The following is a 27,562-nucleotide window of genomic DNA, read 5'->3' as shown; positions in this document are numbered from 1 at the left end:
GCCCTACTATTCCTGACTTCCTAGCATGAATCAACTCTGAGTAAGGAAATTATAGGATTGTGGTATAACACTTTTCTTCTAGAGATGTCAAAACATTTCCCAAAGGCACTGATGTCTCTTTGCCATAGGAAGACTGAGGAGAAGGAGAAGGAGAAGGAGAAGGAGAAGGAGAAGGAGAAGGAGAAGGAGAAGGAGAAGGAGAAGGAGAAGGAGAAGGAGAAGGAGAAGGAGAAGGAGAAGGAGAAGGAGAAGGAGAAGGAGAAGGAGGAGAAGAAGGAGAAGGAGAAGGAGAAGGAGAAGGAGAAGGAGAAGGAGAAGGAGAAGGAGAAGGAGAAGGAGAAGGAGAAGGAGAAGGAGAAGGAGAAGGAGAAGGAGAAGGAGGTTTTCAAAGCCAGTGTGAGGAATGAGACATGCACATCCTAGATCCCCATGCAAGTGCCCTTTCCAGTAAATTGTGGGGTATGTTATTATCAAATGAAAAACTCCAAGTTGATTTTTCAGAGTTGACAAAAAGAGGCAATGAATAGTCACAATTAGGAAGCTAACCCTGACTTTTTCTGTAGAGGAAAAGTATAGGACTGCCCATTTATCTCCAAACTGAACCAAAGACTGTAGAACTCTGCGTGAGCATTGTTATTTTCCTTTTTCAGAAAGGCATTGTTTTGTTGCATGAAATCTGGATGTTCAATAGATTTGATTTTCCAAGCAGCTGGGTTATCTTGCACTGTGAAGACTCTCTCTTAATCTCAATTGCTGTGCTTTTCTCAGTGCCGTTCCCAGCTGCTCAGAAATGAGCACAGTGCTTTCATCTGTCTTTTCCTGCTCTTATTAGGTTTGACAGTCTCAACAATACCGTATGTAGGAAAATATGCAAGTTTTAATTAATTTTTTTTAAGTGATTGTCAAAAATTAAGGGCAAAAAGGTGTTGCTTTTAAATAATGAAAGTTCTACTACACTAATGATGTATTTCTTTAGAGGGATGGGCTTTTTTTGTTTAGTTTGCTCTAACACATAATAGCAGCCAATCCTTATGTATCCACAGGAGACAAGGGAACAAAAAACAGCTGAAATACGCGGAGTTGGGCCATAGGTGCTTTTCAAGTGAAGTTGATACACAATTAGGATTATATGTTTCTGATAATTTAGCTTATGGCAAGCAGCTTTTGAGACACTAGAGAGTGGATAAGCCACTTTTTTTCCTGTCCTTATAAGCCATTTTTATGTAAAGAAACTTTCCTCAAGACACAAGGTGGCCATGATTTTAGAGAACACCTATTGGCATGACTGAAGTACCAACATAACAGGAGATAAAGGGGGGAGCAAAATCCTTGGTAAGATGGGATGCTTCAGTGAAAGGCTCTTTGCTCTGAACAGTGTTGAATGCCATCAACAGCATCAAACAGTGTTCAGTGCCATAAAACCAAGCTGGAAATGGCTGAAAATGAATGTCAGCCTTGCAGCTATCCTGGAGGCAGAGCAACTGCAATGAAAGACACAGATCCCCCTGACAGGTTCCAATATGTGGTGTGTTGTCATTTCTACTGTTGTTTGTACCTCTCAGTTCAAGGGAGCTGTTTCATAACCCAACCCCTGTAAAGGCAGGACTAAGGATTTTGCTGTCCAGAAAGGGCCAAGCATGCTAAATCTTCAGATTTGATAAAGTGGTGGCCATACACAGACTTGGCCCAGATATTTTTCTCCTTGAAGCTCTGGGGAAGAGAGCAAAGGGAAGAAAGTTTGCCAGGAAGGAGGAAGCAATGTGTTCAGGAGGGAGGATGGGGGATTAGATTTGCAAAGGTGTCCACTTTTGCATTTCCCACCAATAGTTACAGCATGCAAAGCAAGTTCCCTTTTGGGGATTTTTCTGGGCTGCAGTGTTGCCAATGGCTCAACAGAACAGGCTGCCCTTAAACCAGAGTGAGTGAGAAGTCACCACCCAGCTCAGCCAGCCCAGCTGTAGGAGTGCTACCCTGGGGGCCAGAAGGTCTTTGTCCCACTGCTCTAAATCCAGCAGATCCCAGGCAGAGCTCTGAGAAATAGAACACCAGAAAAAAAAGAGGATGTTCTGTTCTCTGGACCACAATCACACTCCTGTCATTGTAACAAAATGTGTGAGACAAGGAAATAGCGGTAGAATGTACATTAGCTCTGGAAATGTCACCATCGGGTCTTAAGTTAATGTCACTTGGATTAGAGGGGGCTATTCCCTTCAGCTGGAAATGTGGCCAACAAACTAAGACAGACAAGTAGCTATGAAGCCAGTTTCCATGCTATTCAGTTTGAAATATTTTCCTATTTTCTTTCTGCAACTGTATTTATGAAATATGTTCTCAGCATACAGCCACTGTAGGCTTTTTCATTGTTAGCCAATGCAATATCTGCCCCTTGTATTTTAGATGCAGTGATACTGAAACTTTAGATACCTGAGCCTACAATAAGGACTGTTAAAGATTTTTCTTTTCTATGTGAAACTCAAGAAAGCAGCTGATTTACACAATAGCCTATTCTGCATTCTTAAAGGCTGATTGGTAAAGGTTTGATTTACAGCCCAACCCTCCTGGGTTGGGCAGCCCAGGGCAAAAGAGGCCTTTGTGTAATGTACTTCACTGAAGTTTTTTAACAAAATAGATTACCAGCAAAAGCATTATTTTGCTAGCCCAAGTGTGCCTAAGGACTTTGCCTGCATAAGAAAAGTTGATTAAAAAAAAAAAAACATAACCAAGCAAAGAACAAATACAGTAAGTTACTTCTCACCAATGATCTGGAAAATGACACTGCAAGCAGAAGCAGGAGACCTGTGTTAGACTTTCTCTAGCAGCAGATCAAAGTCTTCTCCTTCTTGTGGGTGTTTGCTCTTTCTGCTGTAACTTACTGCTCTCCACAGGGCAGATAATATAAACTTCACTAATTCACTTTTACTTTTTTTCCACCTTGCATGGTTTTTTTTTTTTTTTCTTTTACCTGGGGTTCTTTTTCTAATCCAACATATACCAGATGAATGGGCACACTAATTTTGGGGACTGGGGAATGGATTTGGGTTTGGACAGGATGAGGAAGGACAGGAGCCCCTTCACTTGCTACTGCTAGATAAATCATCCCCTGATATCCTAGACTGTATGTCTGACAGTGGTGTTTAGAGGCTGCAGTATGAGCTTTCCTTGGGTGAGACAGTTTTACCTCCCAGATGGTTATCACCAGTGAGTAATAAATAATCCAGTGATGTTTCTAAGTGACCTTTTAAAGTGAAGACCACTTAATTATCTATAGGACACTGATTCAGAGAAAAAAACATATATTCTGTACATTTTTTCAAAGCACAAGATGTTAAGGATGTTTTTTACGTGGCATTAAAATTAGATTAGCATTCTTTAATAGATTTCCAAATCTATGTGAGGTCCTGCAGAAATTAAAATTGTCTTGAAGTGAAACTATGGCGACTCAGTAGTGGTCAGCTCTGGCAGCCAGACACACTCTAAAGACCAGCTGGTTTAGGTCTTTGTCTAGGATGCAGACAAGGAGATGCTGCTGTTCCCTTGGGCATGCAGCATTTGCCAGGCAAGGGCCAAGCAGTGGCCAGGTGCTGCCCAGGTAAGGGTGTTGAGCCCAGGTGGCCTCACTCCCCCCTTTCCACAGTTAGGCACAGATGTGGCTGGTACTGGTGGGGATGCCCCATTAACACGTTAAGCAGGACTATAAGGAGCAGCTTGCTGGTGATTTTTAATGAGGGGGAAAAGAAAGGATCTAAAAATGTATTTGTGCCTGGCAGGGTTGATCTGCAAAACTAATCCTTTGCATCTTCCATCTGTGCTTTCACGGTTAATTGACTTATCCATGCAATGTTCCTCTGAGGTATAGATTATCTGCTTTCAGAGTGATAAACCCAAGTGCGTAGGGGTTTGAGACAGAACTTGCCCTAAACCCTCAAGGGATTACAAGGCAGAGAACAGACTAGACCTGGGTCCCTCCTTTGCGCCGCCAAGGGGGGTTCCTTTTACCCATGGAGACTCACATCTATGCTCCACAGGGCAATGAGCCACCACGCTGCACCCTGTGCCCCTCACCATTGCCCAAAAACTTCAGCAAGGATTTGTGGATCTGTCCAAAGCATGAAGTGTGGAGCTGCTCTTGTCCCACACGTGTCAGCCCCGAGGTACAAGTCAGGCCACTGCTCATGGACAAATGCCACAGCCCCCATCATGTGGCTGGGTTTATTTTTAGCTATCCCAGCGTCAATATGTGCACAGCAGCAGCGGCCACATCGATTACGCTGATGCTTTGAAGATCAATGTTTGCAACAGCCCTGGCTACAGCTCTTTGGGGTGATCAAAGCTCCATCCTCCACTCCTAAGGCTGAACTTCATCCCTCTGGAAGCTGTGGGTAACTTTCACCTGTTACATGCTTTGGGTTGCACCTGCATAACTCCTGTAAAGATTCACAGAAGACAAACATCAGCTGCCTTTGGATAAGAGCAGACAAGCCCCCCATGCCAGGGGGCTTTCTTTCCTTGATTAAACTGACTTCTTCCCCAGACCTTTAACCGTGTTTTTGCACAATGATGATGCCTTTTTAATTGTTTTTAACAAGCAAAGTAAGATAAAGAGGGAAGGAAAGCTAAGAAGTGTTCATATCATCACAAATGCAGTAACAGATAAAAAGCAGGTGAGGAAACACTTTACAGGAAATTTGGAGGAAAGTTAGTTGCCTAGCAGTCATTACATCTAGGTGATGATAAGATTTCAGTGCAATGTTAATTAACTGTTTAATGTATTGAACTTTGCAAAGTTAAAGACCTTTGCAAATGTCCCAAAAAAAAGGTTTTGGGCAGATTTCAGGGTTTTGACACATATTGTAGAACACCTATCATTATTTTAAAAAGTTCAGCTCCATCATCACAGTGATTGCTTTTCTTATTGCATGCAAGGTATTTCAGATGGGCAATCAGGGTGTTAGGATAATGAGCAGAAACCTTAATGAGATGCTGTCATGCTTATTTCTGCCAGGATTGTGGCACAAGAAACACACAAAAAATTACATTTTCTTAGGCAGTAAGGGCACATGTCACCTTTCCCTAGCACAGGTCAAGGGAACTGAGCCTTAGAAGTGCCAGTTCATGCCACTTCCTATAATGAAATGATAATGGGCTTGCTAAGCTGGAGCCCATCACACTGTAGCTTTTTGAAGTTGGCTGAGATGAATCCCACCTCTGACATGTCTTGGTGAATTTTCTTGTTGTTTCCAGATAAAGAAAGACTGAGGTCCCTGAATTTTAACAGCATTTAATAGTGCTATGAAACCCAGCATCGGATATTAATTCAAATGAGGCTTTTATGCAAGTGGGGATTGTTGTTTAAATCAGGCTGAAAACAGGCTGATGATATATATTCATTATATGTAGAAGCTCTCCTGTGCCTTGCTGGGGATGCTGTGCTGGCATCTTTATTTTATATCTTTATAGACATCCTGGGAGACGCATAAATGTCCCATTACCCCTGCCCCAAGGAACTGAATCTGGGAATTTCATGAAAGGAGTTTGAATGAGCTGAACGGACCTCTGATTTGTTTAGCTTTTGTCTCCTTTCCAATGTCAGTGAAGCCTTGGTCAGAAACAATCACATCTGGAACATGCAGTGGCCGATAGCTGGGTGGCCAAAGGGCATCACCAGGGTGGCTTGGAGCACAAAGAGGACAGTGACCCAAGGAGGGGCTCACAGGCAGGTGCTGAAGCAGCCATGGGCATAGCTAGAAATATCCACTACAGCATAAGGCAACATGCTACCAACATCAGCTTTTATTTGGGGCAGTGATGGGAGCCCCAGTTGAGATGAAAGGGATGTCTGGCTCCTATCCCAGGAGGTAAATCTAAGGGATGGAGATGACTCTGAGTTTCAAGCAGTTCTCTAGTTCTCATCTCATTAGGGATGAACCAACAAATATAAAAATATTTAAAATGAAAAATGTAGGGTTATCACAAAGAAAAATGATATCACATGTTTCCCTTGGTCTTGTGCTCTGGCATCTGATTATGTCCTGTGAAGCACTCCATCAAATAAGGGGTGTGCAGGATCTACCTCAGACTCTGTCATCCGGGGGATCCTCCTGTCTACAGATTGATTTACATGCAGAAATACCTTCTGAGACCTGAAAAATTCTGCCCCAATGTTCACCGTCAGAGGGATCAAAACTGCACACACACTTTGGAGAAGCGATGGTCTCTGGTGGCTCTTTTCATCTGGGGTTCTGATTTGCATCAAAACTAACCCAACCTTTAAAGATTAGAAAATCTCTGTGCAAAATAATATTTTCTAGGACTCTTTTTGGGCAATCCTGGATTATTATGGTTTATTATAATTATTATTATTTTTTTTTACTTTCTCAACCCCTTTCTTTCCCTTGCTACATCTTTAATTTTTGCCTCATGCTGAGCCCTTCTGTTCATTCCCTCCTTTTCTCCTCTTCCCCAGGCCAAAATACCATAGTCCAGGATTTGCACACTTGTAATAATATTACACTTCAGAAAAATGGCTATTTTTCTCTTAATGCCCTGTGAGAGCTGGTCTTCCCTTTCAGCACACACAGAGATGTGTCCAGAGAGCATCAAGTGCATTTATGAGTGTTTGCAGAGTATCTGGGAGTCACTTTGCATCAGAGGTTTTGTTTTTACACACACGAGGTGGCTATAATCAGGTTTCTAACTGAGAGCATAATAGCTGTGCTTCAGCAGAGTTGTAGCTTTGGGAAACGATGTTTAATTTGACAGAGATATTGCCAGGGATGGGATTGGAGCCCCTTACATTGGAAAAACAGTTTCTCTTATCCTGTTCTGTTGATTTCTTCTTGCAAACCAAACACAAACACTCAGTGTTTGTTGCTTTCTGCATCGTGCCCTGTTTGAATGGTTACTGAAGTGGATGAATAAATCATCTGACTGTTGAAACTGCATACATAGACCTAATGCTCTAGTGAAAGGCTTTGTGTGTGTTTTGACTGTTAACGTCCAGAACAGCAAATATGCCTAGCAGCAAAAGGAAAATATAGCTCAGTTGCTTTTTAGGGAAGGAAGCCCCTTCATATTTCTAGCACATGTTTTGTCAGAAGACTAAGAAGGATGCTCAGCCTCGTGGTTGTACCTGCTGGGAGCCAGGACCGCCAGAGGATCTTCTGCTGGGGCAGAGATTTTGCACAGTAATTTTCAATTTGAGTCTGTGACCCCCATCTCTACAACTCCCACTTTTCATCTGTAGATCCCCAAAGCATCTATAGATCCTCCCAGTGAGCTAGGATGAAGGCAAGGAAAAAGAAGGTAGACAGAGCCTTGCCCAAGCCACCAAGCCAGAGCCTGATCCTGGGAATCTGCTTCTTCAAACACAGCAGTCCCCATCTCTGCTGAGGCGGTTCATTTATGTGGTAGAGGGGCAGCTTTACCTTAACAGGAATCATGATAGCAATGCTGAGATCATTGATGTGTCATAGAGATAAATGCCTTTCAGTCACTGGAGGAGGATGGACAGACCCTGGTGGTTCTGCCAAGCGGGGCAGGATGCTGAACTGGCCTTGCTGTAACCCAGTCTTCTCAGACTTGTACAATGACCTACGGTCCACAGATATGACTTCTTTATGTCTGCCATCCAGATTTGGGAGGCGGCTAAGTCAGCCTTATTAATACTTCAAGACTTCAATATTCATCATACTGCTTTTGCTTTTGTGGAAAAAGCCTATTTGTTCTGGAAAAAAGCAGGTCATTGGAGCCTTAAAGACAAACTCCAGTAAAATAGCTCAAGTTTCCAGCCCTTGCTGGAATTGGTGCCATGTAAGGGCAAGTGGCAAATCATTTTGAAAGCACTTACTCATGCAGATGCTGCATCAGTGGAACAGCTTGCAAAGAGCAGGGGTGTGTCCCCTCTTAACCTCCTCAGAGGCAAGTCCCTCTCCCTAAGAACACACGGAGCAAATCTCAAAGGACTGCACTGGCAATCTCAGAGGAAAACCTTTCTCCATTTTGAAAATACGCCCTACAACCAGCAACAAATAAACACAGCTCCAGCTTGTCAGTGCTGCCAAAGCAACACACCCAGTACATCACTGTTCCTCCCTTTGCATCACCGACAAAGCTGCCAGCTGAACTGCGCCTCTATCCTTGGTGACTTGGCGTGGTACCAAGCAGGAAGGACATAGATAAGCTCTCAGGATCCCGACAGCTGCTGCAGGGCTGCCAAGCTCAAAAAAGAGCCCAGTACCTTGCTACTGGCTAGCAAAAAGAGCACATTTCACTCTTAAAATCCTTGCCATGAATCTGGCCTTTCTGAGAACAAAGCTTTATATATGCCAGGAGATTGCTTCAGAACGAGATCTGATACATCACAATCTTTTAACCTTGTTTATAACTTAATCTATAGCTAAAGTGGAGCCTGAAGAGGAAGTGCCATCCCAGAGAGGATGCACCCAGCCATCAGCACAACCCACAGTCTGTGCCAGGCTGCATCTTCCTGGCACCTCTGGATGTGGGAGTCCCCAGCCTGGCAGTGCTGTGAGCTGTACCCACATGGGTGGGCACCTCTTCCCCATGCCACCCCAGCCAGCGCTGTTCTCACTTCCCTTTACCATCCTCAAAAAAAAAAAAAAAAAAAAAAAAAAAATCAGCTTGTTCATCACCAGGAGGTGCCGAATCTGCCTGCACAGCCTGGGCAGTAGCAGGTGGGACTCACCACCATGTCCAGCACATTTGCTTTTTTAAAAATGTGTCATAAAATAAAGCCCATTAAATTATTGACAGTTTGGGCTTTTGGGCAGTTAGACCCCTTTTTTTCATTGCTGACTATTTAGGGGAAGAGGACAGAAGAAAGGAATTTCAGGACATTTCCAGGTGTGTATTTTTCCTGAATGAATGAAAGAAAGTTAGATTGATTGATTAATTTATTTATTTTCTGCAGCACGGGGAATTAATTGTTGAAAGCAGGTATTTTTAAATGGGGGGAGGAGAGGGGGGGAAAGAAAGGGGGAAATAAAGCCCTAAAAGGGACTGGTTCTTGCAGAGCATGAGCAAATCTTTCCCTTTTTTAGGTAACCCGTGGAAAGTTTGCTTTCATGAAAAGCAAAGGAAACCTGGAGAAGCAGTGATGAGAGAAGCACAGTAGCAATAATATTCAAACCATTTGGAAGCAAATGTTGTGCTTATGGAAGTATGCAACAAAAATTTAAAAAAAAAACAAGCATGAAAGGCACTCCGAGTGTTAAATATTCATTAGTATTCCCCGCACCGCCTGTTCTAAATATAAGATACGTTTCAGCACAGCCCTGGTGTGTGACTGGGATGTTTTCCCCTCCCTTACAGGATGCTGTAGCCACTCAGCTGGCGGGGCGTTCCCATGGCAACACCGCGATGCTACCTTTTGTTAGCTGAATGAAATGACCAGTGGCGAGGTCGGCTAGGGGCACACACGCACGCAGGGTAGGCTGCGCTGCCACGGCACCCACTGTCCCTGCCACGGGCAGCTCTGGGGAGATGGCAGCTCTTTGCATCACAGAGCAGCGGAGACTGGGTCCAAATCTAAATCCCCTCCGTTTTTCAGGGCTGGTACAGGCAGCACAACTTGGCTCTGTGCTGGCATCCCCACCCCGAAGGTTAGGAAGTGTTCAGTTTACAGAATTTTATCCCAGCCTGGATGCACCCACAAAGGGTGAACAAGAAGAAAACTGAGGGCTCAAATACATACTACAGAGTTCAGCTGTTTCAAGGACCCTTAGCCAGTAGTCTGACAGTGAACATAAGGATTTTTGGGGCCATTTTTCCTAGTACTAGGTACACAGGGCAAGATTAAGCTATAGATACAGGCATTGAAATTCAGCCATTTACATCTACTTGGCTAAATATCAGGAGAATCTCTTGTCTCTGGTCCATGGAGGTTTGTCAAGATAGTCAGCAGAGCCTAGAAAGAGATGGAGCTCCAAGGCTGAAGCCAGGTAGTTCCACGTAGTCTGGAGTCCAGCAGACATTTAAATTATGACAACATAAGAGGGGATTGCAAGGTTTCTTACTTCCATGACTAGTTAAGGGTGATTACATTCCCATCTTCTAGGATATGGTGGTTTGAATCCATGACAGGATGAACCTCTTCTACACCTGTGTGAACCAGACAAGGTGGTCCCTTCTTCTACAGATGGAGAATCTGAGATACGCTGGGTGCAGCTGCCCAGGAGCTCAGTCAAATGCTGCTCCCCTATCCAGAAATAGAATGAGGATGCAAGTGTTCACATGCTCCTTTTGCCTCTGCAGTGCCTTTGATCTGAAATCACAGGAGCAGAGGCTGTAGAACGAGTCTTCAGGAATTTGAGCATTGCTGAGAGTGGCAGCCCAGCAGAGGAACGAGGTGTCAGACCATGGCACACGCTGTTGGGGCACTGTTCTCCCGGCTAGGGCAACCAAAGCTCTCATTTTAAAGTAAAGATAAACTTCCTTGGCTCCCACAATTTTAGATAAACTTCCTTGGCTCGCTCCTGCAATTTTAGTTGTAAAATTACTGCTCTGAACGTGAAAGAGGGGTTGCAAGCAGTCTGGAGCACACCGAGTGTTCATCCTGCAGGATGGACAAGGAGCACAAGGAGGGCAGACTGGTGGCTACACAGGCTAAAAGCAGAGCATCTGCCTGGATGCTAGTACAGCTCTAGTCGCACCTGGTGCCTGGAGTTTGTGAGGAGGATGCTGTGATGCACAGTACCCATCCACCCACTGACGCTCCAGCTCTTACAGGAGATTGCCAGGCTTTCCGAGGAGCCAAGACAAAACTGCACACAGGCAGAACCACTGGGGTCCCCTGGCCCACTGGGGAAGGTGGATGTGAACAGACCTTGCTGTCACACACACCACTTCAGCTGTGGCTCGTGGTAATGCCATGCAGGAGCTGGTAACTTGCCCAGGGACCCAGAGCATCCTTGGGATGCAGCTGGGGGTCGCAGCTTGCACTGCCCAGACAGGGAAACTCGCTGCTGGCTCACAGCCACTGGTGCTGCTCAAACAGCACCATACTCTTTCCCATTCCTGCTCATCCTGCTGAGCTGGGCTCTGCTCTGACTCATGCAGTATCAGCACAATTCCCAATCCATTCAGATCAGAGAGGCTTTGAGTGCTGCTGAACCAGAAAGGCCCCAGCTTGCTTTTCTGGTCCCAGACTAAATTACTCTGTTGGACTTTAGGAGAAATGTCTTTTTTTTTTTTTTTTGCTTGTAAACAGAGATAAGATAGGAAAGCTCATGAGGCACTGTGATATAGACTAGTTCAAAGCAGAGCTGAGCTTTAAAAGAACTGGGTGTTCATACGCTGCTATGGGTACATCATCCATATTATCATATTGCATTAAATCTGGACCACCTGACCTGACATCTCCAAAACACCCAAAAGCTCTTCTGCCTTTATGTTCCTTTTGAGGCTATGGACAGTCAAATTCCCCTGACAATTTGGACAAGATGATGCTTCACAGATGCACAGACTTGTAAACCTTTCATCAGAGCCTGGCACAATTTTGTACAGCAGAAATATCACAATGGCCTTGTCTTACTGGAGCCTGGAATTCCTGCTGCCATTTATTCAAAGTCTTATTAAAGTCTTGGAAATATCAATAGCAAAACACACTTATATACAACCAGCAAGAAATGGATGAGCCTGCCAGCATTCTACAATCTCTTTAGCTCTGGAAAACTTATCTCTGCCTGATCTGATATGATCAGATTCTTTCGCGTTTGATAAGAACCTGAATTTGGCTGAGAACAGTTAATTATGTTTGAAATTAATATTAATCACTGTAGGGGGCACCTCCTCTCCCTGTTTTTGCCCCATAAAGAATAAAAAGAAAAATGGCCTTAAACTGCAATATCTACATGGTCGAAAGGACTGGAAAAGATAGAGGAGAAAAGGGATGTGTGGGGTTGAACACCCTCATGTATGTCACTGTCTGGGAGCACTTCTGCTGGGTCTTAAAGGGAAGGAGTTTTGTCTGTCTCTGGGTTCATGCCAGGCTTTGCACCCTGGGATACCATGAACCAACCATGACACCACCATGAATGTTTTCCATTGCACCTTCTCCTTCTCAGTGTAGTCTCCAGGCTGAGCTAAGCATGAAGGATACAAGAGGTCAGAGGTGGTTCCCAGTCTGAGCAGCCGATCGCTTTGAGAAGGGACTGGTCCCTCTTTTTGGTTTTGCAGGAGCCTCAGTGGCTGGCTTGGACCAGAAAGCAGAATTTTAGATGGTGGAAGCTAATTGAGGTGAATCCCCCATCATCATCCAGAGAACATGTGATATTTTCAGGAGTTAATCAGATCCAGCTCAGTGCATGACTCAGACAGCGACTCTCCCTGAGCATGTAGCTTGTAGCATGTAGCAAGAGTTGGTGTTAAAGGGCATTAGCAATTTCCACCTGTAATATGCTCCAACCAGCCTGAATGTGATTTTTCTAACACTGAAAATCGAGTTCTGGTGGTGTAACAGGGTTTTTAATTTTGCATTTGGACGTCAATTGGGTACTGGTATGTGGACGGTTACCCCTTGGGATGAGGAAATGGGGTGGCCCCGGGGGAGCTGACCTTAGGAGCAGTGGTGGGCAGCTGTGCTCATTTGATGGCATTTCAAAAGGGTTTTGCTTTGGACTGGTCTGGTCTGGTCCTGTGGACTGAACACTGGTGTGTTTGTAGCTGTGAAGCTCATTTTTTAGTTGGATTTTTCTGTGAAAGAGCTTCAGTCCTAGCATCAATTCATGATGGAAAACAAAATGCATAAAGCAGGAGCAACCAGGGAATTTTCCACAAAGGCATGTTCTGATCTGAATTAAAATGCTAATAGAAATGCATTCAGGGAGTATCTTTTGCTGACCAACTTTGCAGGAGTATATTCCTTTTGTTTAGTGAGCTTTTCTTTCTTTCTCTCCCTGAATTCCCGGCTGACAATTGACAGGAACTCCCTTTCAGCGTGGGTTTGGTCACTCGCTGGCAGCAAACGCGCCCAGCAGAAAATGCTCCAACTGTTGGCGTTTTCCGAGCAGGGAAAACCTCCTGGGCTGAGGCTTGGAATGAGAATTACACCCTTTTAAATCAGTACCGGGGAATCCACGATCTTCCACGGTGACGAAGTTTTCTCGGTGCTTCCCTCGCTAGCAGGGGGAGCGGAGGAGCATCAGCCCCGCACGGGCGCCTTGGCAGATCCGCGCCAGCGGCACAATAGGCAGGGCAGGGTCCCGCACCTCCCTGCCCAGCGGGAAGGGTCCCCGCGGCTGGGCTGGGATCGCCCGTCCTGTGCTGAATGCATTACGTAAGGCAGGGATCGTTTGTCAGCCGCGATGGTTCAAACATAGCTGCGGGCAGATTATGCACAGAGAGCGAGAGAGGAGGGAGAGGGAGGAAGGTCTCTCCAGGAGCGGGGCTCCACGCGGCTGAGGATTGCAAGTTGGCAGGTTGGCAGCTGGCTGAGCTCCCGTGAAGGGTGTCGCTGGCGGTCCCTGACATGCTCTTGTTCGTGTGGGATGCTTGAGACGGGCACGAGATACTAAGTTGGGGGACGAGGATTGGCATGAGGATCGGACCAAAATGGAAGGGCTTCTGTCTCCGATGAGAACGAAGGTAGGGAAAGATGTTAATGTCTTTTGAAGCTCAATTTACCCGACGAGGGGAAGGGGAGTTGCGGGGCTAGCTCTGTGAATAGGGGGCTTGCCGGGCTTTTGTCTCTTTTCTTTCCTGTCTCTTTTTTTTTTCTTTCTTATTTTTCGAAACTATGCTCGTGAATGTAACTCGGCAGAGGAGCGACAGCCGTTGCCTCCAAGAGGGGAGTAACGCATCACTCTTCCTCGACAGAGATGACCTTTGTAAATGAGTTTGCCTTTTGGAGTAGACAGCCATATTTTTGTTAGAATTTCCAGTTGGAGGCTCTCATTGTGTCTGTGTGTCTGTGCGTGCTCCCGGGGGAGCCAGTCGGGGGAGGCGTACCTGCGGCACAGGGACGGATGGGGACACCGGGCTGCCCCAGCGAGGTGTCTTCAGCAGCAAGGGGGGCACGGGCAAGCAAAGTGGGTGATTTTGTGCCCAGATACCCTGCCAGGGTGGGAGACCTCTTGTTGTGGACCCAGACCAGAAAGCTGTAACAGAGAGTGAGTGTGCAGAGCTAAGGAATTGCTGCACTTGTCTGCTGCCTTCTCACACTCTCAAGTCTCTTTAAAGGTTTGACAGTAATCCTCGGTATTATAGAAACTTGAATTCCAGCAGGGCAAAGACAGAGAAAAAACAGTGATGGTTTGGTTTGTAAAATTTCTCCCCATGCCGTTATTTCTTTGTGGTCCTGGGGGATAGACTGAATCCTGATTGCATTTAATTTAGTCACTGCCTCCATCCCATGTGGTAACTGCTTTGGGTAAATCCTTCTGATTTCAGTCCATCACCACATTCAATCCAACTCAGTTGTATTGTATCTCAAGACTGGAAGAATCGGAATTCAGTGGCAATTCTTGCTGGCAACAGGGTGTCTTTGTATGTCTGAGGTGCAAACAGTTTTGAAGAGGCAGTCAGACAAGAGTTGCTTTCTATAAATGCCAGACTTGAAAAAATTCTGAGAAATTGGCTGGTCCAGCCCCTGTGCTGAAGCAGATCAGCTAGTCTGGTCTCCTCAATTACATCCCTGCCATTCACTATCCTAAATTAAAGGCTCTTCAATGATTTAAATTGTTTTCAATATTAAAACCAAGAAAAGTGATTTAAATAAAATAATTTGCCAGCAAATATCTAAATGTCTGCACTGCAATTCTCCAGGGGAGAATTTTTTTTTTTTTTTTTTTTTTTTTTTTTTTTTTTGTCTTGAACAGTAAGTTGATGATTTAAAAAAGAACCTGCCAACTTCATATAGCTCTCCATTACCAAGAACAATGCTATGGGCAGTTTTTAGAATGAAAGATTTATAAGGGATTATAGACCCAGCCATTCATATCTCTCATTACTGAGGAATACATACATTAATGTTAGGCTTTGCAAAGCATTTCTCAGTATTATTTTTTAAAAATCAGATAATAGAGGAAACCCCTAGCAGCTGCCCAACATTTCCATCTCATTTCCATTATTATAAAATGTAACTTTCATTGCTTTAGCTGATGTTTCCATTCTGCTCCTCTAGCCAGGCTTGAAACGACTGCTGAAGGCAGTCTCTTCCAGGACTGGTGAGCTCTCAGGCTGATGTGTGGATTACAGTCAGGCGTGTGTAGTATCAGCACCTGCAGCATGTGTGAAGCTATAAAAATGACAGAGTAGAGTAAGGGAAGTGGTCCAGGACTGGGTATTCTGTTTGTTCATCTGATCTGCTTCATAGCTGGAATGTAAATCCCAGTAACACCATCCATAAAGTGTAATCTCAATTGCCACTGTCAAATAATTTATTGATCCTGTAGAAGAGTATGCTTGGGAATATAGACATGATCCTTTGGATCACAATCTGCCTTAGTATTAGATAAAGGGAGAGATTCTGACCTCCTTTGTGTGTGGGAAAAGCTCCTCAAGCCAAAGAAATGTGATTCTAAATCAGCTATTGCAGTGATGTAAGATCAACGGGATTCTCTGGAAGATCCAGATCCTGACGTTGGTGTTACGTTGCTGTTAATCTGGAGTAGCTCCATGGCAGCTGATGGAGATATTCAAATAGACTCTGTGAAATAAAAGTCAGGATTTGGCCCTTACATTTTTACCTTTCAGAGAAACAACAGTAAGTACATAGATCACTTGAATAGATTTGAAAACTTATCTCATTTCCAAGATGCTTCACTGCTGGCAGTGGCTCCCTGCTCCCTGCCAGAAAATCAAGTGTAAAATCTATTAAATCCCCAAACATAACGTTAATATGTGATGACTACACAAAAAAACTTGACAACAGCGAGGCTGCCAATGTGCCGAGACCCTGCCTGTTACACTCCCCGATACTGCCTTGTTTTTCCTCCTCTATTTCCCCGTCTGTCTGATCCCATCTGTTGTCACTTGTTTTACACTAAGGCTGAAACTGTTGGGGGCTAGTTAGAAGTTGTTTTGTCCTTTGGTTTGTACAGTGACATGAAGGACAGTGGGCTTCTGGTCATTTCTGGCAGAGCTGCCTAGAAAGAGCCTGGAGCATCTGGGAGTTCCAAGACTTGAACCTGTGTGAAACCATCTCCCTGCCACAGTGAAATGCAAATAAAGACTCCATTTAATCCTTAGAGTCTCAAGCAGCTCTATTTAACCTGCTCAAATCTAGACAGAAAACCAAAACCAAAGAATTTTCTTTGTTTCCATGGGTAAGTAGGAGCGAGAGCTGACTCTGCAGGCACTTCTCACAGTCTGTCACGAGCAGGTGAGGACAGCCTACATCTGCCTCTCACAGCCAATTCAGGAGTCCCTGGAATTAAAATGAGGTCTAAATCCCTGCAGGTGGGCTTAGGTGTATCTCGTGGTGGCACTCGAAAATAAGATTGCTGTCAGCTTTTTGGTCCCTATTGTTCACAGAGGTTGTCACTCCACTGACAGAGGGACAGGTGGGCACATCTTGACTAAAGAAGTCCAGTTTATTGTGCTGGAGGGCTGGAGCTGAGACACTGGACAGAGACATGGACACAATGTCCTCACTTCTCCAACCAGCTCCATGGCAGGGCTTGCCAGCAGAGGGCTGGGGATGTACAACCAAGAGCCTATTTCATAGAGGACTTGCTTCTCATTCCACAAGGTAATAACCCATTTGGTTGCTGGGCCTTGCTGGGTGATCACACAGTGGGTACTTTAGAAACTCTTTAAAATATTTGGTAAATTGGGTATTAAACACTAAGCACATTACACCGTGTAATGGACTCCACCGCAGCAATCTGTAGGTGGTTAAAACATTTCTGCTTTTGTATAACCAGTATTAAAGAAACTTGAATTCCAGCAGGATGCACAGATGCAGGAATTCTAGGGAAAGGGAAGGGATACATGGTGAAATGGGCTGGCATATCAAAATTGAAGCAGATAAGCAGAATGCACTGAACAGTAAAGTTACTGCATTTTTTGTGTTGATGATTAAATTTCACTTGATTAGAAGTAATGGGTGGGTTGTAAATATTTGGTAGGTTAATAGAGGTACTTATAAATATTACCAGAACCAGTTAAATTCTGCAGCCTAGGATGTCTGAGCCCCTGTTTTCAGAGCAAATGAATGTACACAATAGCAATGTCCCCATGCCACCTTAAGAGACTGTGAAGTTGATTGAGTACCACAAAGTGAAAAGAATGAAGAAATGCATAAATATTGCAGTCCTTTTGTTAGCCTCCATTTTAATTTGTTTTATAATCCTCAACACATGCACAATTTGCCTTAACCCTCAGTGCATCGCCTTCAGCAAATTACACTGGCATAAGAATTTCAGTAATTTTAGTTTCTCTGCTGCTGACACTTGCCAGTGCATGCTACTGAATTTGCAATGAGCACCTGGCTCGAACCGCGCAGAGCTGGCTACTGCTCTATTTTCCTTTCAGAAGCCTGTGTTTGGTGCTTTTTTGTTTATCAAAGCACGGCCTCTCTTTCAGAGCGGCTGAAAGAACTTTTTCAATGAACTTTTCGTCTGTTCAGAAACACACGCGCAGGGTAAATGGAGATGAATTACTGTTGAATTTACTAAGCTTTGCATCCAAAGATAATGAATTTTGAGTGTTCCTGTGTACAGCAAATTCAGCAAGGGAGCTCGGTAAATAAAGTGTGTAGTATTTAGATAGTGCTCTTTAAGCATTAATGGGTCTGTTCTCGTTTATTGAATCTTATTAACTTTATCTGTTCATTGTAGATTTTGGGGATTAGCAAACTCCCATGGTGTTACTGTTGGTTTGCTAAACCCTGTTGGCTCTGCTTTCAAAGCCACTTAGTTTTTGACCACTGGATCTCTCACAAAGAATGGTTAAGTTGTCCTTGTGCCTTACTTAGAGAAGTTCACAGTGGCTCGAAGAAGAGAAACTTTGGATAGTACACCATACCCTGAGAATCCTAAATAGCAAAGTCTGTGACAGCTGGCCTTTGAGATTGTTGGGGAGGAAGTCAGAAGGGGAAATTGCCCCTGGGAAAGCAAAGTCTGGAGTCTGGGTTACACCTGTGAATTGCTGTAGTTTTTCACCCTTCTTGGATGGCACTGAAAAGAAGTTTATATAAGCAGGTTTTTTTGCAGCTGCATGCAGCAAAACATTTGAACAGATTCAAAACTTTAATCTCTCAAGCTATCCTGCAGAAGTTCAGGTTAGGATCCTGCACTCTCTGGACAGCTATGAATATTAAAATCACTTTACAGCACTCTTGTAGAAGGCAAGAGGCAGAATAGTTCCTTTACGTATGTTGTGAAACCAGTCTTGGTATTTTTAAGAATACCAAAAGACCAAAGTTGCCCCCATCCCTCCAAAAGCATTCACATTGCTCCTATGGAGTCCGAGATCCCTGCTTTGATACAACTGTGTTTTTTACTCTCATTTTGAGTATCCCATCATGATAGACAACACACCAGTGCTAATGACACAGAGCGAGATTTCCAAAGCCATTTATTTCTGGGGCTTCCGATCTCCCAGATGGAGTGACCTCACATGGGCAGTGAGCACACAAACGCAAATACAGTATTTCAGGTTCCTGTGCAACCACCCACAGACACACGAAGCTCGTAGCATGAACTGGGAAGTGCTGGTGTTCCCTCAGCTGCCCTTCCACAGGGCCCCTGCTCAGGCTGTCGAGCAGCTGAAGGGGTACCTCCTTCCCTGCCTTATTATCAGTTTGACACGGAGGTTAATGAGGCCATATGTAATTCTCTGAGCTTGTAGATAGTTAAAAAGAAAGGCAATTCAAGAAATAATGAAGTCCTATGTCGGCTACTGTTAATCATAATTTAATAAATACCTGGAAGAGAGGATGTAGGGGAATAACTCAGAGCAGAGTTTGGCTTTGGAACAACTGTACCATAACATTATGCCTCTGGAAAAGCAGAGCAGTTTCTGTTCTGTAACATTTCCTAAACCCATTCAGATTTAAAGCCGATATATCACTGAACACAAACCCGAAAGGTTATTTTTCCTCCCCGGCTGTGTTTTGCAGCAGAGCAGCAAGCTCCATGCCTGACTGGGCCCTGCACTCGTGCCCAGTCACACCAGGGGTGGCTTATTTACTGTATACCCTGGGCAGGAGCTGGACACTGCGCTGCTAACAGGAATTGCATTGCAGAGCACTGGGAGCTCAAAATCCAGCACAGGATGCTTCGTACTGGACTTGTATGCTTAGTGCTGGGTCATGAGAACACAATCCCTGTCCCCAGATGCTCCCTACTGAAGGCTGTGAGGAAATAGGAGCGTTTTCCCTCCATTTTTAAAGAGGAAGGATTGCAGTTCAGATTCTGGTATTTCAGTCAGGATCCAAAGCCTGGGGGGTGCTGCCCATTCTCAGCATCCTCAGGAGCACAACTGAGTCCAGGCTACACTATCCTAGGATCTACCCTTGGCTGCACACCAGGCTGAGTGGGTTCAGCTCTTGCTGAGCTCTCCCATGACTGTCAGACAGCCCCTGAGATGAACCAGGATAATCACAATGCTGGGACTGCTTTGTCTTTCACAGACAGTTTGATCCCCTCTCTGCCATCACCAGCTCAGCATCAGGACCACATCACTGGGAGGTGCAGTTAGGCTTGGCACACTGTTGTGTTGGAGCCTGGAATGATCACAGCAGGCCTTGGTGACCAAAGCCCTCACACTGTGTATTCAAATACCACTGGATCCTTTCAGGGGATGGAAATAGGAACTGCTCCCACATGCCCTGCTCACCTCCCAGTGCTCAGACACCATGTCCCAGCTCAAGCCATCCTGCACCCTGGCCTCAATTGTCCGTGTCTTGCTCAGCCTGTGCAAAACCAGGCTATAGCAGAGGTGCCCGGGAAGGTCTGACATTCCCTAAACCTTTGCCTGAAAGTGCCAAAAGACCTTCTCTTGGCTTCCATGGGACCTCACAGAAAAGCACACTGGGGGGCTATGCAAAGACCACAGAGGTACCAAAATGAAATTAATAATAGCAATCATATCAATAGCAACAACAACAACATAATAATAATGATAATGTTTAAAATGCAGTATGGCAAGGCACAAACTGGAGGGAAGAAAGATGATGATGGTGACACTAAGAGCATAAAGCTTGCTAGCTCAGTATGTGGGTCACAGCCATTTTTAGGAAGTGTAGAGAAAATACACTGGTGAGCACTCATTTTCCCAGTCATTTCATTATTTTACTTAATGGCAGCTATTGTCGAGGCAATTTGCCACCCTTTTCAAAAGCATAACTCAGACAGAGACACCCACACTTTAGCTGTGAATCACCGGTTGCATTCCCTGGGGAAGGTCACAAAATCTTAACTGCTGCAAATATGGGAAAGCTGGAAAAATGAGAAAGATATTAGTGAGATGATTATGAAGCAAAAAATGATGCTTGCCCCAAAATGCCAGTCTGGTAGTTATCTATGGAGGAAAATAGCTCTCCTGAATGTCTGCCTGGTGTGCTAGGTCATTCTGAAGGCAGTGATGGTAGGGAGTGCATGTGTTTAATGTTTGGGACTATATGGAAGGAAATAAAACACTTGCATGCTGCACATTTCATGTAAAAAATGTCTGATCCATAACCAGTGCATGCCAGTATAGCTCTAAGCACCCCAGCATGGACTTCAGTAATGGTCAGCTATTTCTTATAGTATTTTACTGGGTTTAAATAAATGTAAAATATGTGTGCAGTTGGGCATGTGGGCTTTCTTCCTGAGAACACACACCTAATGTACCTTAGCTTTCCCTGAGTGCCTCCTTTATCTACAAGGCAATATAAACGCCACCAAATCTGTGAGACCAAAACTCTGACTCTGTTTGAAATTCAATCAGCAAGACAAAAATCCCAAGCCCTTCAGGTTGCACCAGTTCAGAGGAGAGCAGAGGACAGATGCAGGTGTCTTTTTGATGTGATTTATAAACATATTACAATGTCAATAAACATACAAAGTCCTGTTTCCCTGACCACAGCAGGTATCAAACAAATGAGAGAGCAGTTTCCCTCTCCAGGCTGGCTTCTTTCATGCAGCATTCATCCACACCTGTTTTTCCTTGGTCTTTGGCTTGGTTATCCTATGAGGAAGTGATTTCCTGCTCCCTTGTACAGTCACAGGGTATCACAACACATGGCAGACCAGCTAAGGGACTCAATCTCTTCTTCTCTTCACGCTCCAAGTCCCCATTTTGGTGATTTGTTTGGGATTTTTTAGGGAAAGTCCTTGCTCCTTTTGTGCAGGAGTTCAGCTGTTGTGGCAATGCTGTGTAGAAACTTCCTAGCACCCAACATCACCTCACGTCCAGAACAGGAAAATCTCCCCAAATTCAGCTGTCCTGCAGCAGAGAGACATTGACTTGGGTCCCACACAACAGGCTGAACAGCTATTTAAGGCTGATTTAGTAGTAAATGCAGTATAAATACCAGCAGAATAATTTCACCACCCTTTTTTTTTTTCTCCACAAAATCTCGTTCATGGCTCTCCCATGCAACAAACACCAGAGGAAAGTGGTGGCTCTCAGGACATGACACGGGGTCCTCTGGGCCACAGCACTGGTGAGGCACAGCCCAAACCCATTCCAGTCCCTTTGAAAACAGGCAGATATCATCACTCTTCTGCTCTTGGTGGCACAAACACTTGAAAAGTTTGGCTGTGCTGAAGGAACATTAAAGGTAGAAGACATCTCCCGGGTAGACAGCACTCAAACCACATGGGGCTTTGAAGACAGGAGGTCAAAAACAATATATCAAGTCAGTTATCAGCCAGTCCTGTCTTCCCTTCCTCCCCTCCCGCTGGCTCAGAGCTGCAGGAGCTCAGGTCCTTTGATGTAAGCCTGTCAGACACTTTGGTCTCTTCTCTGCCCTGCCCTATTCTTCCACACACACATTTGTATGAGATTTTAATTATAGGCATGATCATATTGGTAAGAAAACCCTTCCTTAATTACACACTCAATTAATTTTAGTAGCTTAGGAGTTGAAATACAAAGTTGAGTGAAATCATTACTGCTTCATCTAAACTTGAATCCATGGCCAGGTTACGAATAATACTGTGGAAGTAATTTTTCTTAAGAAAAATGGATTTCATTTAGAAGAGATTAAATTGTTTTTGGTAGAGGGAGTTAGAGTATTATCTGGTACCACTGATATTCTTTTCCAGAAAGACTAATTACTTATAAGACTAATCTTATCAGCAAATATTCCATGATCAGGCCAAAGAATTATATGGCACAAATAAGACAATATTTAGCCTCATTAGGGCTGGCACAACCCCTCCCCTAATGTATTGTTGACTTTAGAGAGAGATCAAGTGAGATGAGAGATTAAATGTGTCTTCATAACATCAGATACCTCTCCAAGGCACCAAGGCCTCAGTGTTCACACCCTCACTGGAATTTGGGTGGTACTGACAGCACCCTAGTAGGGATGTCTGAGAAATATCTAGGCTGGAACCTGCTCATCTGAGCTTTAAGCCAGGATCTGTTCTTTTCTCTATTAAACTGGTGACTCCCAAGGTGTGGGACAGGAAGCCTGTGCTGCATCCCCAGGACCCTGGCTGACACCCGCAGCAGCGTGGACAAAAAGGCTCAAGTGGAGGGGAAACGCAGCCCAAGCTGGAATAAACAGTCCAGGAGGAGGGGAGGGTGTGGACAGAGGATTAGGGCTGGAGAAAGGAGTTTGAGAAGAGGCAACCAGGACGAAACAGATAAGATCTGGAGGCAGGGGTAGAGGGGCAGAGATGAGGTGGAGCACTTGTGCCCATGGCATGGAAACCCCCTTCAGCCCAAACCCCATGTCCCAGATGGATGTGGATGGTAAAATGCACACCTATAAACCTACTTTTTAAAGAGGGAATACCATCAAGATGAAAAGTTGGGAAATACTGGAGCAAGTGACATCCCTGCAGCCCTATCCCATCTAACAATGCAGTCCCAAAAATGTTTTTTTTTTCTCAGGTTTCTTCTTGTCTCCTGCGTAAGATGGACAGTGCTCAGATGATGAACAGCTCTTCCTTATTTTGCATTTTTCTCATTTCCTACCAAATAACCCTAGCTCTTATTTACTGAATATTGCCCTGAAAACAGAATTATTCATTTTCTTGTGTTATTTTTCTGAAACATTAATTACAACAGTATCAAAGTTCATCAAAACCTGTAATCATACTCTGGTTTGTCTCTATTTAACTGATGTAGAATTGAGCCATGAAGGAATCATTTAAGATTTCTTTCAGTTTTGGGCCATTTCTGACTTCTTTGTATCCTCAACATCAAACAGCACTTTCTGTGTTCATTGTGTCCCTCACCATTTTGCTTCTGGCAGAGCCCAGTATTTCTTCAAGTCATGTTCTAGGAGTGTCTCTCAGAAACCCAAAAATAAAGCTTAGATGTCAAGAATTGTTAGTAAAAGTTTGGGATATATTAGTCACTCATCACCAAACATCTTCACCCAAAGACTCCTTCACCTTCTGCAGCACTCCCCAGCTTCGTTCCTTGTGCACCTTCTGTCTACCACAAATGCCAAGGAGCCCTTTAGAAAGCAGACACCTTCCCTGATTCATCCTTGAGGCAGCTCCAGCCCACACAAGGAAGAAGGAAAATATGGATGCAGAGGTTAGGGTGAAGGGAGCATCTAATCATGCAATTAAAAATTGCATCATGAAACATCCACTCATGCCTGGCCTTTTCTAACTTTTCACCCCTGATATCCACCCAGTGCGGTGTATAATACCAGCAAGCACATGACTGCTGTCACCTGGCTATTTTTTACTTAAGCTAATGTTACTCATTCCCTCTTAGAATTCCAGATAAATTGACTGCAGTTAACCATTTCTCCTTGCACCTTTTTGGCGACACCCAGGCTGACGAAACAGAAAGCTGTGGAAGTAGGTGTGAGCAGGGCTGAACTGACTATATGGAAATGCTGGCAGTTTTGAATGCACAAATGAAAACACAGCACTGAGGAGAACCATGTGCTGAGGGTGGGGAGGGAATTTGTGTCCTTCCATTTGCATCTCTCTGTATGCCATCTTTGCCTGGAATAAATGTCTTTGTCCACATGAAAGCTGAACCTGATTACTTTCCCCCATTTGACAGGGGAGTAAAGAAAGCTTTATGAAATGGCTGTGACTTTTATGTTGTGTTGCAACTCATTTTTAGAAATATGTTTCTGCATATGCCAGTAGTTACCCTATTTTAAATCACTCTTGAGCATTTACTAATGATCTTTGCATTCTTGTTGAGTGAAAATTTACTAGTTAGTAAGCACCATATTATTATTAAAGTAGACTGTCAGGTAGATTGAGAAGAAAAAATTTAACAAAAAGTATTTTTTGTCATTTCTTTAAATCTCCAACCAGCTCTTTACAAGTTCTAAGTACTTTTTTTCTATTTTTGGCTTAGACCACAGTTTTGTCACATGTGTCTGGGTTTGAGGATTTTTTGAACATCCTTTTAAATGGGTGGTAACAGTGTTCTGGTGCCTCAGAAAGTGCAAGGGGAAACATCAGCCACATATTTCAAACCTCTCCCACAGATATAACAAACCTCTTTTGCCAAGTGAGCTGGCTTTTCTCCTGCATAGAGGGAGAAGAAAAGGGAAAGGTGGAAGAACAAGCAGGTGAATGGGACTACATAGTGTAGGGTCAAAGTCTTTCCTGGCAAAACTCCTGAAACCCAGTAGAGATAAACTCTAGTTTCTCATACACTCAGCCCAGTCCCAGACTTTTTGGTGGGAATGACTCACATTAATATGGGAACATCACAGATGTACAGAAAGATGGTAAAATAGTTTAGGAGGCTATCAAAGACTGGAAAACAACAAATCTCAATGGAGGAAAAAACCCCAAAAACTCAAGAGAAGATAACATTTTTCAACCTGGGCAGAAAAAAGAGAAAGGGCTTCTTTTTATTTTCTTTTTTTCTTTTCTTTTTTTTTTCCCTACAGAAAGTATGCACACCATTAAATCAGCTTAAGTCATTAATCTTCCCTGGGAGATATCACCCACAGAACAAACAGGGAGATGAAATAAAGCTACATTGCCTATTACGTATGTTGTAAAAGAATTAGTGTCAAAAAAGGGAACCCAAAGGGAATGAAATGCAGGGCAGAGAGTCAGTGATGCAAACTTGTGTTATACCACCACCCTTGAGGGAGCTGTGCCTTGAAGGAACTGTGCCAGTCTGTGCTCAGCCAAGAGTGTGGCCACTCCTTTGTCTGTATGATGCTCCAGAAAGTGCGGAATAAGGATCAAGAACAAGGAATTATGAAAAACTCTGCAAATAACTGATAAATTCAACAAACTAAACCAAAACCAAATCAAACTGTATGTCGGGACCAAGGAGAGATTAATGCATATTCACAAAATGAAAAACACAGAAATGTTTCCAAACCCTAAAAAAGCACTTAAAGACTCTCAGAAGCAAAAATTATTGCTGAGCATTTACATTAATTTGACAGAATTTATCTACTCTTCTGCTCCATAAAACCTAAGTGCAATACTTAACCTGCAACCCCCATTGAGGTCTGGTGTGTGTTACTTCCCAGCCCCAATGATGATCAAAGACATGCTCTGGAATTCTGAATGAAGGATACAGTGGGGTCTGCGGGCTGAAGGGAAATCATTATTACACAGTAATCAATGCTGTGCATCTTGCTTGGCTTCTCAGCTTCTCTGGCATCCTGCCACAGCTGTTGGAGGCTGGGATTGGGGTTTTTTTAATTTGAATAAGGTCATCGTTTGTTTGTGGGGTTTTGATTTGGATCGATTTTCTTCCTTTTATGATGATGGCAGCACTCCTAAATTAGCCAGCAGTGCTGAAGCCTCAGTATACACATTTTAGCACTGGGGGATAAATGCACTAATGGTGGGAGAGAATGTAATTCTCCCAAAAACAGTGCAGCTGAAAGGGCAGTATTTTTAATTCATTTATTCTATACATTTTTTGGCTTTTTAAATGTATGAGTGAGGCAGAGAGGAGTGGTACAAAGTGCTTTCCTCCCTATAATATGTTGATAAAAAGGATAGACACCGTCCTGTGCATGCCAGAGTTGCAAAGGCAAAGATTTTTACCATTCCCACGTAGTCCTAGAGATGGGCCATCTGGACACAGCTTGGGATGGACCATGAAGCCAAGATCCTTCTGCCAGACAGTAATGGGACTCACTGAGTCTCTAACAGCAGCGCAGGGTGGACATTTGGCTTAAATTTTCCCTGTCAAAGCTTTTCCAGTTTGCTTGCTTCCAAGATGTCTTGGTCAAAGCATGACCATTTCTGCAGCCTAAGTCAAGGCTGCAGCAGTAGTTCAGAGTACTCAGTTGATGGGTTCCCCAGGAATAGCAGCTCTGTGATAGCCCAAAGAAATTCACCCACAGAGGCCCTGCGTCCCAGAAGTTCTCTGGTGGAAAGGACTTTATCATGGCAAGATCTTGGCTCTGGTCCTTTGGAACTTTTAGGTCCTTTGGGTTGATACCAAGGCCCTGAAGAACACTGGTGTCCTTGCTGTTCAGTGCCTTGGTTCTTCCTCAGGAAGGGTGAAGATTTTGATACCCTTTTTGTTGTCAGGGCTTCACAGGGATCTAGCTGATGGGCCTTTTTCTGGGAGTAGGGGTTACAAACACCCTAAAGAGTGTGGGTCAACCCCAGGTCTCCAGGTCCCAGCCAGAACAGGTCAGAAGTGAAATCCGCATTTTCCTGTCCAGCACCACAAGTTCCCCATGCTGCCTCATCACCATCTTCTTCCAGCAAACAGGGACTCGCAGAGTTTTCCACTGTGGCCTCAGAAACCTTTTTATGTTGGCTCCCTGCCCAGCTCTGAATCGTCCTCACAGATTTGTACAAATGCTGTTGAAATAACACACTCCCATGGATAACACCCCATAAACTTCTGCTGCCTTCTCCCACCGCCCTCACTGCGAGATGAGGAATGTTAATGCCTCGAGGGCATCCTCTTCATTTGCGTGGCACCCATCCAATGGCAGCATGTGCACAAATTAGCTGTGACTGCTGGGGCTCCCGGGGCTGGGGCTGCCCGGGAAGGCCTGTGCTGCTGCTGTGGCACATTCAGGAGGTGATTCCATGGAGGAGTCAGCCATGGCTTGGCATCAATCCTCCAACACAAGATTTTCTGGCTTGATGCTAAAAGAACCCGTGGTGATAACGGGGTCCTCCAGCCAGCTGATTATGAGAGATTAATTAATACCCAGCACAGTGTTAGGGTATTCCATACCTTATGTGGAAAGGCAGAAGAAAGTGGAAGGATATTTTGGTGAATGAGCAAGTCTCAGTGAGGAAAAAAGGAGAATTATTGAATTACATCTGTACTATTCCAAATGTGATTGTTCCTAGTCCCTCAAGGCTGTGGATGCCTTCTAAGTGAATTGAAAAACAATGAAGAGAATAAAGAAAAAAAGCAATGGCTATCAATCTGAAGTGATACCACTGTTGTGTTTGTTGCTGTGGCAGGCAGAGCTCTCATCTTTAAATGAGTTTGTGGTATGCTCAGAGAA

The 27,562-nt window shown here is 44.2% G+C and overlaps 1 protein-coding gene across 4 annotated transcripts in view; it reads left to right on the top strand.

Annotated features, from left to right (window-relative positions):
- FRMD4A (FERM domain containing 4A) overlaps positions 1-27,562 on the top strand; it is a 360,918-nt gene that overhangs the window by 71,158 nt on the left and 262,198 nt on the right. The window contains exon 1 of one of the 4 annotated variants that reach the window (XM_068189522.1): positions 13,429-13,602. The exons of the other annotated variants lie outside the window; for them this stretch is intronic. Coding sequence (XP_068045623.1) covers positions 13,570-13,602 — 33 coding nt within the window. The 5' untranslated portion in view covers positions 13,429-13,569. Of the gene's footprint in view, positions 1-13,428; positions 13,603-27,562 lie in introns of those variants that run through there. 4 annotated transcript variants of the gene reach the window in all.

The sequence above is a fragment of the Anomalospiza imberbis genome, chromosome 5 (genome assembly GCF_031753505.1).
Source record: "Anomalospiza imberbis isolate Cuckoo-Finch-1a 21T00152 chromosome 5, ASM3175350v1, whole genome shotgun sequence".
Taxonomy (NCBI): Eukaryota; Metazoa; Chordata; class Aves; order Passeriformes; family Viduidae; genus Anomalospiza; species Anomalospiza imberbis.
This window is presented reverse-complemented; position numbering and strand designations above follow the sequence as displayed.